At 43.8% G+C, this 14,699-nt stretch overlaps 1 protein-coding gene across 1 annotated transcript in view; it reads right to left on the bottom strand.

The window, feature by feature from the left end:
* Positions 1-7,849: 7,849 nt before the first annotated feature.
* LOC120932143 (sodium-coupled monocarboxylate transporter 1-like) overlaps positions 7,850-14,699 on the bottom strand; it is a 48,175-nt gene continuing 41,325 nt past the window's right edge. The window contains exons 14-15 of the mRNA XM_040344317.1: positions 14,561-14,655; positions 7,850-8,342 (exon numbers count right to left, since the gene is read on the bottom strand). Coding sequence (XP_040200251.1) covers positions 8,202-8,342; positions 14,561-14,655 — 236 coding nt within the window. The 3' untranslated portion in view covers positions 7,850-8,201. The remainder of the gene's footprint in view (positions 8,343-14,560; positions 14,656-14,699) is intronic.

Below are 14,699 nucleotides of genomic sequence, written 5' to 3'. Positions count from 1 at the left end.
CCTGCCCCCCCCCCCATATTGTTTTATACACCTACTGGCACATCAAGGAACAGCTCACATGTAAAAACCAATACAGATTGATCCTGACCAAAGTCATGCCGTTTTATACCTGGAATGGGCCTCCATAGGAATGTTATGCCAAAAACAAGATACAGCAGGAGCTGTCGCTTGATGTGCCAATAGGTGTAAGGAATAATATAGAGGGGGAGAAGGAGTAAGACAGGGTCCTCTGTGCGGTACATACAGATAAAACCAGTGGCAGGGCTTCCACATATTGATGGAAGTCCTGCTAGCTGGTTTTATCTGTATGTACTGCACAGAGGACCTTGTCTCACTTCGTCTCCCCCTCTATATTGTTCCTTACCATAGGTGTGCACAGCCTTTGGCATTAGGGTGTGCACCCCAAAGCTCAAACACACTCTACTGATCACTCACGATGTTTATTCAGAAAGGTAAGGGGTCGGTAAATGGCATATTTACTGGCCCCTTCCCCCACTCATCCAAAAACATCCACAACAACCGGTGGGAGAGGGGGAAGCAGGCAGTGCTGAGGGGGGGAGGAGGTGGAGCCAGGTCAGTAGGGGGAATCTGTTCTACACAGGGTGATTAGGGTGTGCCTGGGCACACCTGGCACACCCTGTTTGCACGCCTATGTTCCTTACACCTATTGGCACATCAAGGGATAGCTCACATGTAAAAAGCAATACAGATTAATCCTGACCAAAGTGATGCTGTATTCTACCTGGGATGGGCCTCCGTAGGAATGTTTTGCCAAAATACAGGAGAGAATACGGCACACCATTTAGAGTCCAGCTGCAACTTACTCATGGGTAAGTTGGAGGGGCCATGCACAATTACATCCACAGGCTTTGTCCCAGGCATCAGGAATTATTCAGAATGTCAAAGGGACTTGGGGATAATAGGATAATGTTATCAGTTTCAACTGCAGGGAAGGTGTGTGATTTTTTTGTTTGATTTTTTAAGTTTGCATTTTAATAAATACTAGAACTTTCTTATCTCCTCAACGCTTTCCTTTTATTCACTCCCTTCCCCCTTCATTCTGTTCTCTTATTTTTTCACCTTAAAATACTTAACTTTACACTTTCTTTTAATTTCTATTTTCACCCACTCTTTATTTTTATTTGGCATTCTTCTTTCCCTCTATCTATTATTTTTTTCTTTCCACTTTCTCATCCTTTGCTTCTTTTTGTTTTTCTACCTTTCTGCCTTCCTCTCCTACTTTTCTTTCCTGTCATCCCATCATTTTCTTGTTCTCTTCCCCGTTTTCTGTTTGTCTCTTCTTTCATGCTCTTTCACACATTTATTTTCTTCCTTTCCTCCATTCCAAATTTCTTGTCTTTTTAATGAACTTATCATATTATCTCCATTATTTCCTTCTGCCCTTCTCCAATCTTCTCCTTCTCTCCCATTCATCCATTCCTTTCTTAATTTCCTCAATTTTCCCTTTATCTTCCTCTTCTTTATCCATTTTTCCCTCTTTCTTCTATTCTCCCCTTTCCCTAACCTAATTTTCTAAATTAGTTCTTTCCTTTCATCACCCTCTTCTCTTCTCTTTGTTTTTTTGTTGTTTGGTTTTTCATATTAAATGGCCTTTTATTGGTGACAAATGCAAAGTGTTGAACTTCTTCTATGAGTCACTTTAAGATTTCTTGGCTGCTGCAGGGGCAGGTGCTGCCTTGGTTGCTGCTACAGCCTCTTACTTCTTTTGTTTTGTCTTAATGTTCTCTTACTGACGCAGCATGGCATTGCGTTTGCATACGGCTTCAGCCTCATCATGATTCTCAAGTTCTTCAGTGGGTCCTCCTTGAGTTCTCTGCACTTCACTTTCTTAATTGGAGCACATAGAGCCTTATTGATCTTTAGACTCTTCAAGATTCTGCTCATGTGTTAGTCATTTTGTGCATTGGTTTGCGTCATGTTCCATATGTCCCTTCCTTTCATATTTTATTCCCTTACATACTCCCACCTCCTCCCCTCTTGTTTCTTCCTTACCTGCAACATTTTCATTCCTTTTCACTCTTTCCTTCTTTTCTAGCATTTTCTTCATCCTTATATTGCCTCCCTTCTTTCCTTAGCTTTCTTTTCCCTCACTTCCAACCCTTTAGTTTCTGTTTCCTTAATTTGTGTCACAGACCTTGGGCTGCAGGAGAACCATGGCCTGGAGAACTCTGTGTTATAATGTGTTCTTAAGTTATCCAGACAGGGCTGGCCACTAATTGCTTGTGGCTTCTTATGCAAGTTAGTCCGGAGAGCCGGACTGTCTAAGGAGGTCATGTTATGATAATAGGACTAGCTCTACTGTGTAAGGTGACCTTTGTCCCGAAATAATGGGAGTATACCTTATCTGATGGTTTGCTGTATAAATTCAGTATGTTTCTAAAAATAAAAAAGTTCCTTTTCTGGTGTACTCCAAGACTGGTGTTGTCTGGTACTTGGGGTTTCTATAGACAGATATATTGGTCTTGTGTTATAGGACTTGGGAAGAAGCTTCTTGGTGGAAATACCCAACAGGGTGTCTGGAGTCCCTCACATTTGGTTGGCAGAGGTGGGATGCTTTCTTGTGCCTGGAACATCCAAACCACCGAGACCTTGTCAGATGGATCTTTGCTACTCCAGCCTTAAGCGAAGCACACTCAAAGATCTGCTGGAATCAAGGGGACAGAACGCCAGCAAAAAGTCAAAGCAAAGCAAATTTGCCAAGTTGATGGAGTGTGATCAGGCCAGCAACCGAAGCAGAGGGTCAGCTATGGAGGGATCCAGGATGGCCAAGCTCCAGCAAGAGATCCAGTGGCGGCTGTCGCTATACAGCACCACTCCCCCCCAAGAGGTGATCACCCAGAAAATTGCAGACACGACAGGTCTAAAAATGCTTGAGGTTCAGAAGGAGATCGGCAGTACTGCAGCTGCAGAATGGGGTAGCTGCAAGAAACATCCCTACGCAGCTTTACGACCCTTCCAGGATGGGGTGGAGGAAATTGACCGGTACCTTCATGTCTTCGAGATCCAATGTGATCTCCACGAAATTTATGAAGCTGACTGGGTCACCATCCTCATCAGCAAGCTGTCTGGTCATGTACTGGATGCGTTTGAAGCCATACCTGGGGAAGACAAAAAAGACTACGAGCGAGTCAAAGAACGACTGCTGGCAAGATATGCAATCACCCTAAAGCTCATAGGTCTAAATTTCGCAGCCTACAATGGAAAGAGAGCCAGCCCTATATGGAATGGGCTCATCAGATGTCCCGATCGGTAGATGCATGGCTCTACAGCTGTCAGGCAACTACCTCAGCGGATGCTGCCCAACTGATCCTACTGGAACAGTTTTACAACCAATCCCCTAGTGATGTTTGCCAGTGGGTCCAAGACCAAAAGCCCTTGACGGTAGACAAAGCAGCAGAACTAGCCGACCAGTACATAAATACCAGGGGATCCCGCCTCGCATCTCCAGACCACCGCCAGCACCTGCCCATATCCAGCCATCCACCCAGCAGTCAGTCACCCTCCCTGCAATGGCCTGACCGGCTATACCCATCAAGAAGACCGGGCCTCACTGTTATGGGTGTAATCAATTGGGACACCAACGAGCTAATGCCCTGTACACATGAGCGGAATTTCCATCGGAAAAAAGTTGGATGGTTTGTCCGACGGAATTCCGCTCAAGCTTGGCTTGCACACACACGATCACACAAAAGTTCTCTGAACTTTCGAGCGTTAAGAATGAGGTGACATACAACACTACGACAAGGCGAGAAAAAGAAGTTCATTGTTTCCGAGCATGTGTTGAATTGTTTCCGAGCATTCATGTTTTTCATGAATTCCATACAGACAAATGGATTTTCCAGTAGGAATTTTGTCTGTCGGAAAAATTGAGAACCTGCTCTCAAACTTCTGCTGGCGGAAATTCCGCCAGCAAAAGCCTGATGGAGCATGCACACGGTTGGATTTTCCGATGAAAAGCTCACATCAGACTTTTGCTGGCGGAAATTCCACTCATGTGTATGGGGCATAACTGTCCTCGAAATGTCAACTTCACTTCATGAAACCGTGCTGCCCCTGGCCCAGCCCGAGCGGCTGCTCATTACCTGGAAGTCGCCACACCATCTACCTCAACTGTCTGGGTTGAAGAGGAATTTGGTCTACTCCATGAGGTGAACCAGATACAAGCTGCTGCCACTGCTGATGACAATCTCAGGTATCACCGACAGGCCGTATGGGTGAATGGGCGACCCGCTCAAGGACTCAGGGACAGCGGAGCTACTATTACTTTGGTGCAACCCAGGATGGTTACAATGAATGGGCGAGTGGCTGGAGGCAAAGTTTTACGCATCCCTACTGCCCAAGTGCATATGGATTGGGGCTCGGGATACAGAGACGTGGAAATTGGAGTTACAGTATGAGAGATTTACCCGCAGATGTTCTAATATATTTAAAAGGCAATCAGCACACACAAATAATATATGTAACCAGAGAGAATTGCAAACTGTACACCAAAAAGGCAAATCACAACGCTTCAAATGCAACTGTAGAAATATGTAAAACGGTGCAGCACAATATGATATAGTACATACACTTTGCAATAAAAGATGTAGTAAAGCGATGTGAGATAAGAACACCACATCACAGCACCAGTGTACTCACAGTCCACGTGCACTTACAGCACTTGTGCACTCACAGCACTCGTGTACTCACAGTCCACATGCACTCACAGTCCATGTGCACTCACAGCACTCTGCACTCACAGGCCACATGCACTCACAGTCCACATATACTCAAGTCCACGTACACTCACAGCACTCGTGTACTCACAGTCAACGTGCCCTCACAATACACAGGTAGGTAGGCACTAGCATCCACAAATATCGAAACCTTAAAATTCAAATCCATTTGATTTGATAATATATTGAATATAAAGCAATTCTCTGGAAAAGTAAAAAAGAAAAAGAAAAGAAACAAAGCAAATTCTGAAAATATCCTGGGTCAACATAATGAATATGAGGAAACTTAATTCTCCAATAAATAGATACAACCCAAGCGAAACAAAAATACATTTTCCAGCATGCACATGTTTAATGGCAGACCCATATCTCTACCCTTACAGGTTTACTGAACTGAAATTCATAGGTAGGAGAAATAAGGTTCCTTATAATTGGAAAATTTAAGAAAAGTATAAATATAAATTATATTTATATTCTAATGTATACAGTACATTCAATAAAGTTGCAAAACAATTCAGACAACAAGCTAGGCACAATTCAGAAATCACTATGACTAGTGGTGAAGCATCAGTCAACGTAGCCTAAAATGGGAATTACTAAAACTGGAGCCCCACTCAAGAAGGCCTTATGATCACTATTCACTGAAAAGGGACAAGGTAAATTTAATTGCACCAATGCGAGTTGCTGGACGTAGTAGGAAGGATAGAAAAGAGAGAAGGACACAGAAAGAAGGGAAGAGTAACAAAAGAAAAATATGCATAAAAAGAAGTATCTTATTTCACAAGGATATGGGTGTTAAGGGGGAAGGGAAGGGGAAAGAAAAGGGCTGGGTGGACATCCGTAGGACCTGGCCAGGCATTAGTTCCATTGCTGTTTACGTGGACAGGTGAGAGAAAGGAGTGATTGAATTTATTGTGGCTATTATAGTTTAGCCATGGGGTCCGTATCTTAAGAAATGTATCATGATTGATTATTGCAGTTACTTTCCTGTACAACATAATGGCCATCATTCTCTGTTTCACCTATGCTTGTTTGGCAGCCAAGAATACAAACCTTGCCAATTTTATTTCATAACTAGCATTTTTTTGAAGACGTTCAGCAATACCAGTCCCATATACTATTATGATTGGTTTCCTTTAAAGTAGGGTTGTCCCGATACCACTTTTTTAGGACCGAGTACAAGTACCGATACTTTTTTTCATGTACTCGCCGATACCGAATACCGATACTTTTTTTTAAAATGCAGCCACGTGTCCCCAAATGCAGCCTTGTGTCCCCAAATGCAGCCTTGTCCCTTAATTCAGCCATGTCCCTTAATTCAGCCATGTCCCTTAATTCAGCCATGTCCCTAAATTCAGCCATGTCCCTAAATTCAGCCATGTCCCTAATGCAGCCTTGTGTCCCTTAATTCAGTCATGTCCCTTAATTCAGCCATGTCCCTAATGCAGCCTTGTGTCCCTTAATTCAGCCATGTCCTTTAATTCAGCCATGTCCCATAATTCAGCCATGTCCCTAAATTCAGCCATGTCCCTTAATTCAGCCATGTCCCTTAATTCAGCCATGTCCCTAAATTCAGCCATGTTCCTTATGTCCCTTAATTCAGCCATGTCCCTTAATGCAGCCATGTCCCTAAATTCATCCATCTCCCTAAATTCAGATATGTCCCTAATGCAGCCTTGTGTCCCCTAAGACAAAACCAAGTCAATCCCCTCCCCCCGCCGCTGCCGACATCTAGTTACTATGCACTAGGGGAACACAACAGCTGACATTTGCATTTGAATAGCTGGGTGCTCCCCTGCCGCGCCGTCATGTATAGCCCCTCCCCCTTGCCCGGGCACTTTGATACGACGGGTGACCTGTCTATTAAAGTTTCTCGGCAAGGGGCAGTGTGCCCCCTGTCTCCAGGTCGCAGTGTGCCCCCTGTCTCCAGGTCGCAGTGTGCCCCCTCTCTCCAGGTCGCAGTGTGCCCCCTCTCTCCAGGTCGCAGTGTGCCCCCTCTCTCCAGGTCGCAGTGTGCCCCCTCTCTCCAGGTCGCAGTGTGCCCCCTCTCTCCAGGTCGCAGTGTGCCCCCTCTCTCCAGGTCGCAGTGTGCCCCCTCTCTCCAGGTCGCAGTGTGGCCCCTTTCTCCAGGTCGCAGTGTGCCCCCTCTCCCCATCTCACACAGTGCTGGATGAGATGTTGCCACTTTATAACTTATTTACAAACAACTAGAAAATGTTTCCAAATCTTCCATCAAACTTCTACAATGTTGCTCATCCTCCTCCTCAGCTCAAGGTTCATGTCCCACAGACATGTTACAACATCAGCACAATGGTCACCCAGCATCAGATTGCTAGCTCTTGAGTCCAGGCTCCTTAGCCATACCTTGTGTGTGGAGGACAGTCAGTGATACCAGCAGCAGTGATCCCGAAATGTGAACCATTCCTCCTCCTGGTAGTATTAGGGTGACATAGGTGCACAATGTATGCAGCAGCAGCAGAACCCCCGATCCCCAACCATCCACAGACAATCCAGCCCAGGCTCTCCTCTTCTCTCACTACTTCCAGCTAGGGGAACACAACAGCTGACATTTGCATTTGAATAGCTGGGTGTTCCCCCGCCGTCATGTATAGCCCCTCCCCCTTGCCGAGAAATTTGATAGACAGCTCACCCGTTGTATCAAAGTGCCCGGGCAAGGGGGAGGGGCTATACATGACGGCGCGGCAGGGGAACACCCAGCTATTCAAATGCAAATGTCAGCTGTTGTGTTCCCCCCGCGCATAGTAACTACAGTAGATGTCGGCAGCGGCGGGGGGAGGGGAGGGGGATTGACTTGGCTTTGTCTAAGGCGGCAGCAGCTCTCCTCTCCCCCATACGAGGACTGCTCTGCTCCGCTCTCCGCCCCCTCTCCGCCTGCACTCCACCCCCTCTCCACCCCCTCTCCACCCGCACTCGGGGAAAAAAAAAAAAAGTATTCTATTCTGGCATCGGGAGTATTTGCGCGAGTACGAGTACTCCCGCAAATACTCGGTATCGGTCCCGATACCGATACTAGTATCGGTATCGGGACAACCCTACTTTAAAGGACCATCTCAGAAGCTAACTGATGACAGCTCCATAAAGACACAACAAAGCACATTTATGTCTTATTTATAAAAGTAAATAGGGATAAAATACATAACAAACATAGAGAACAAGTCAAGCTACAATTTATAAAAATGTACAGCAAACATCCAAAGCTTTGATACAGTATGAATGATTCCCCTGAGTCAATATATTTGCAGTTCTGGCAGCACTGCTGCCTCTTAACATTTTTTTTTTATACAAAACCAGTTCTATAAATTTTATATGTACACAAATATTCTTCTGGAGCAAGTGTAACAATTCACATGAATATTCAGTGTGTTTTTCAACATCAATTACTGTGCCATAAAAATCGTTTTCTTCTTTTGTTCACACACTGTAGAGCACAGCTTGGGGGGAAAGTCAAGGATTAACACCATTCATCTTCTCATTTTTCTCTGTGTTATGCATTTCCATATGATTGAATGCAGGGTTGTCCATTCCTTTATCCTCCTGGAGATCAGTATCTTGACGTTTCCAGTTAAGCATTTCAACTTTTTCTCTCTGCAGAAAATGATGTATAGACAAAATGAACACATGAAATCCATAAAAACAATAAACATTCCTCTCTTTAGTTTTCTCACAGATAAAAAAAAAAAAGTTAACTTTTTGTTGAGAAGTAATCACAATTTACAAATCTTATCATTAAAGTGTAAAGGTAACTTTTTAAATTAGAATAATAAACATGTTTGCTCTGTGCAACTGTATTGCACAGAGTGGGCCGAACCTCCTCTTCTAGGGTCCCCTGCCGGTGATCTTGGCTCTTCCTCTGAAACTGCTTGCTATGCTCCTGAGCGGCTTGCAGAGCAGCGGCTTGGGACCATGCCTAATTGGGTGCCCCCCTTTGCAAATTGCTTGCTCTGGGGGCACTCAAAGAGAGAGAGAGGCCAGGATTGCAGGTGGTGGACCAGAGAAAAGGAGGATTGGGGCTGCTCTGTGCAAAATCGCTGCACAGAGCAGGTAAGTATAACATGTTTATTTCTTTATAATTTTGCCTTTAATATCACTCATATTGATATTTACACAGGCTAAAAAAAAAAATAGCTTTTAATGGAATTTCTTCATTTTTTTATGCCTCTGAATACATCTCCATTTTAGCAAATATGTCCATACATATTGTGGCATTTAGATTCATATTTTACAGCAGCTTTCGGAGCAAAAAAAACAAAGGCCCAAACCTGCATTCGGAGAGGAGCTTACTGGCATAATTTACACACATGCATGCATAAATGCATATAAATCTGCACACATTTGGGCACATTTATTCCAGTGGATAGAATAAATATTCTGGCCAATAGAATGAGTTTACGCTCATATGCTTCGAAATGCCATATGCCTGTAGACGCACATGCACACAAAATTATAAACGCAACACCTTTGTGTTTGCCCCTATTTATCATGAGCTGAACTCAAAGATCTATGACTTTTTCTATGCACACAAAAGGCCTGGGATGGTATGGTTACACGTGGTCTGAGGTTAGGGTTGCCACCTCATCCCTTTAAAACAGAACACATATGAATTACACAGGTTCTGAGGCTAATTTAATGCAGGTAAGGCACCAAATGAGTCTAATTACCACCTTAATTAGCCACAGAACCTGTGTAATTCATATGTGTTCTGTTTTAAAAGGATGAGGTTGCAACCCTATCTGAGGTTGTGAGGCTGGTTGGATGTACTGCCAAATTCTCTGAAACGCTTTTGAAGACGGCTTATGGTAGAGAAAGGAACATTCAATTCAAGGGCAACAGCTCCTGTGGACATCCCTGTAGTCAGCATGCCAATTGCACTCTCCCTCAAAACTTGCGACATCTGTGGCATTGTGCTGTGTGATAAAACTGCACATTTTAGAGTGGCCTTTTATTGTGGCCAGCCTAAGGCCCCGTACACACGTCCGAGAAACTCGACGAGCAAAACACATCGTTTTGCTCGTTGAGTTCCTTGTGAAGCCGCCGAGGATCTCGGCGAGCCAAGTTTCCTCATTGACTAACGAGGAAATAGAGAACATGTTCTCTATTTGGCCCGACGAGATCCTCGTCGGTTTCCTCGGCCAAAAGTGTACACACGACCGGGTTTCTCGGCAGAATACGGCTCTGATCGAGTTTCTGGCTGAATTCTGCCGAGAAACTTGGTCGTGTGTACGGGGCCAAAGGCACACCTGTGCAATAATCATGCTGTCTAATCAGCATCTTGATATGCCACACCTGTGAGGTGGATGAATTATCTCAACAAAGGAGAAGTGCTCACTAGCACAGATTTGTGAACAATATTTGAGAGAAATAGGCCTTTTGTGTAGATTATTTGGGTTTACCTAGGATAGATTTGTGCTTTCCCCTTATTTAGCTTTAAAGTGTATGTAAACCCAAAAGCAAAAATTCAACTAAAGACTCCTATATGACATTCTAAAGTCTCAAATCCAGTTACAATGTGATGCACAAGCCCCATAAAGTAGAAAACAAACAAAAAAACTTTCTTTACCACCCCTGACTGAGCCAAATCCTCCTTCATTTGTGTCTCACTTGTGCCACTTACCAGACACTGTGGGGACAGTGGGAGGGTTTCAGCAACAATGATAGTGCTGTCAGTAAAGAAAGCAGTGGGCAGGGCTAGGTGTGGCCAAGCGCTGATTGACAACCTACAGGCTTGCAAATCATAAGTGACAATGCTGATAGCCACGCCTCCTACAACATTTTTTTCTCTCTCTGTAGTGGAAGCAGGCACAGCCTAAGAGAGTGGCAACTGTGCTCTGAATTTAGGAGCAGTGCAACATAACTGCCACACTATCACAGGAATTTGCATTAGGTAGATTTCACTGGATGGATCAACTGGTATAGTATTTGTAGGACTATGCAGGGAGACAAATACAAAACTGTAGGTGGAGGTGCACTGCTTCAGCATATATATTTTTTGTATGGGAAAACATAGTTGTGTTTTTACAGCCCAACACAGATCTTGGCGGAATCCTGAAGTCTGGAAGTTGTTGCCCTGCTAACTTCCTAAACTGATACTAATAATAATTTGGGGTACAGTTACTAAAACTGGAGAGTGCAAAATCTGGTGCAGCTGTGCTCGGTAGCCAATCAGCTTCTAACTTCAGCTTCTTCAATTAAGCTTTGTCAAAAAAAAAAAAAAAAAAGGAAATTAATTTCTATGTTTTGTGCTCAAAACTGTAATTTCTTGATACAAGAGATATAAATGCTTAAAATAGTATGGTTTTCTTTTTTTTTCCCTATTCATACTTGCCTAGGTGGATGCAGCATGGGTCCAATGCTGAATCTGTCCCCCGATGACTCTTCACGTAAAACCAAGCGATCAAACACTGCTGAGCGCTCGGTTTTCAGAGCTCCGTGAACAGAGAGCTGTAGACTGTCAGGCCTCGTACACACGACAGAGATTCTCGGCAGAATTCGCCGAGAAACTCGGTCAAAACCCGGATTCTGCCGAGAATCTCTGTCGTCTGTACAGTTTTGGCTCGATGGAGCCGCCGAGGAGCTCGACGAGAAAATAGAGAACATGTTCTCTATTTTCTCGTTGGCCGCGTTGTTCTATAGGAGAAGGCGGCCCGCCGAGCTCCTCGGCGGCTTCATCCCAAAACGAGACGAGGAACTCGACGTGCCAAGCACGTCGAGTTCCTCTGTCGTGTGTACGGGGCCTCAGTCACAGCTCTCTGCTCTTCTCTTTCCTCGCTCATTGGAGCGCCGAGCTGTGGAGGGGGCGGAGCAGGAAATCTCAGGCTCCAAGCGACTTGCTGAGACGGGTGTCAGTCCAGGCATCTGGCAGACCCAGACTTTATTGTCATGATATCCATGACGTCAGCAGAAAACGAAATGCAGTCCTGTGATCTATAGAAGAAGCCCAGCCAAAACTAGATTTTGCTGGACTTCTCCTTTAATTCACTAAGCTATAACAATCGTTATTTGTCATAATGACAAAATGACATTTACATGACTAAAAATAACAATCGTCATGTTAAAAAACACATGCATTATAGGTTAGTGAACTAAAAAATATTGGAGAACGTTCACCATGTTTGATAAATCCCCTATCTGTTCTAACGGTTCGATATTCCAGATATTCATATATCTGTGCATGTGTATGGTTTTTAAAAAAACAGGCTTTGTTAAAGTGCATCTCTAGGCAAAAAAAGGATTAGACCCTCTGTCAAGTTTGTATTGCTGTCCACATTGGGGACTGTTGTCAAAGGAACAGAACAGGGGAAGACAACATTTTCCATTGCCCCCAGAACAAAAGTAAAGTGTATATCTTCCAACGGGGACAACTATTCTGGGGACAGCTGTCTTTAAAAGGAATTTTCTTCATATTTGGAGGTTTCCTCTCACTTCTTGTTGCATATCTGGTATAGGAAGTAAAGGAAAATGTTTCCAAGGGTACACAGAGAAAAAAAAATTGTCAGGCTTTTAGCCAAGAAAAAAAAAGTTTTGACTATTGTGAGGATGGGACCCTGTGCTGGGTGAGAAATGGCAGTTTTACACCAGATTCTGGAAAGAAACACAAGTTAATTGGTCAGCTGTGGTTTGGGCTTTTTAAGGCTGATCTAAACAGCATTCAGGGCCCCACCCCACAGACAGGAGGTCTGTGCTAAGGAGTCAGGTGACTCCCAAAGCTCTGTGAGAGAAGTCACAGAGTGGATGCATCTCTGCAGGAGGCAGAGGTCATTACTGTTGGAGCAGCAAGAGATAAGTTAGGTGTGTGCTTAGCTGCAGCAGGACGTAAGCTAGACGTGTGCTTATGTCTAAGAAGCTGGTAGTTCTGAGGAGCAGAACTTGGGGCCTAAGCTAAAGGCCTGAACAGCCGGACGGCAAATGTGAAAGCCGGGAGGCTGAGTTGTTGATGTTTTTCCAAGATACAGGAATGGTGGAACCCCCCTGCGTGGGCTGCTATTTGTATTTGAACTTTTAAAATAAAAGTGGGCTACCAGGCCCTTAAAAAAACTCAGTCTGGATTGGCATACTCGCTGAAAAAAGTGCATCTACCCTTGGAGTCTGATCCCCCAATCTCACACTATATATACAGTTTAACCACATCCCATCCTTAGGCGTTTCGAATTTGCCTAAGGTTAAAGTGGTTATACAGGGATCATGGTTGAGGCTACAACCATTATCCCAGTATTGTTTTTTATTAGCGGCGATTCCCTATCAGGTAAAAGTGATCCGAGCAACGATAGAGCCACTAGATCACTTCTGCAGGCAGCAAAATGGGTCACCCCATACACACACACGACCTGTACCAGACTTACCCTTCCAATCAGGGAGCCTGGTAAGGTTGCATCCGGCGGCATTGGCTTCCTGGGACATAGTGAGGGGAACTGGTGTTGTTCTTCCCACTATGTGACATCAGAAACTGGAAGTTAACAAGTCAAGTTGTTACCGGCCTTTGAAAGCATCCAATCAAACTGATTTCAGTTTATTTAGATGCCATAGGAGGGACCCCAGATGTCTCTAAAAAGAGGACCTGTCATGGCCCATGCTATCACAAGGGGATTTTGTTAATCCCTTGTGACAACAATAAAGTTGAAACAAAAAAAATTAAAAGGTACAAAGTGTCCCGTGCCCCCCATGCTCATGCACAAATGCAAACAAGCACATAGGTCCTTCACATGTCTAAATAGTGATAACACCATACATGAGGTATTGCCACAAATGTCAGAGCAAGAGTAATAATTCTAGTGCCAGACCTCATACATAACTCTAAACTGGTACACTGTAATGGCTTTAAAAGTGTCACCTATGCAGATTTTTAGGTACCAAACTTTAACACCGTTCCATGAAAGTACGCAATTTTAAAGCGTTAGCTATCTATTCACTCGGTGTAGCATCATCTTTTTTATTTTACCAAACAATTGGGGATTATATTGTGTTTTTGTACATTAAAATAAATAAAAGTGTATTGTTTCCACAAACAAAAACTTGGAGTTCTAAGTAGTTTTCAAACAAAATAAATGTTGATTTTTATATGTAGGAGAGGAATGTCAAAATTGACCCGGACTTAAACTGGTTAATAAAATGTTGTACAAGGTGATAATTACAGTGTGTAACACCAATCATAATTCATCATGTACTGATGCAACATCAGTATTCAGAATTTTAATTGGTAGCTTAAAGCTACCTAAAACCTAGAGCTTTTTACCCTTATGTTATATTTTTTGCTCCTTATTAAATTGCAATCTCTAATATACAGGGTCCTTGTGTGCTTTGTTTGCTTTTGCGATTTGTATTCTAACTCTGTTCATACACATTGTCTGTCCTTCATTTGGTTCATAAAGTACCAGTGGCGGAACTACCGCCATAGCGACCCACGCGGGCGCTATGGGGCCCGCAGCCGAGTGGGGCCTGGTGAGGATGAAGAATGTAAGCCGGCCCCGAGTGTTTGCCGCATCCGAGTCAGGACCATCTGATGCCGAAGGTTGCCGAGTACGGCCGAGTGCATTAGTTCATTTTTTTTTGGAGGGGGGGGGGCCCCATACAACATTTTGCTATGGGGCCCTGTGATTTCTAGTTACGCTCCTGGAAAGTACTAAAGTACTAAGTACTGAAATATAAAAATATTAGGGCTGCAGAGTATCATAAGTATCAGACTGTGGCTATGGGAATGCAGGCATTCATTCATATGCATTAACCTTATATTGGAGAACCTTTGTAAACACGAAACACTCACCAGGGTAACATAATAAACCATAACTTACATAAATTAGCATCATACTTACATCCTTTGTCCAACAAGAAGGAACCAATACTTTTAGATACGAGAAGTCTTCAGCTGTCAGTAGAAATTCTCGATTTATATTTTGCTTTAATCCACCTGCAAGGCAAAAATGTGCTTTATGTGTAAAAACTATTAAGATT

The sequence above is a fragment of the Rana temporaria genome, chromosome 3 (assembly GCF_905171775.1).
Source record: "Rana temporaria chromosome 3, aRanTem1.1, whole genome shotgun sequence".
NCBI lineage: Eukaryota > Metazoa > Chordata > Amphibia > Anura > Ranidae > Rana > Rana temporaria.
This window is presented reverse-complemented; position numbering and strand designations above follow the sequence as displayed.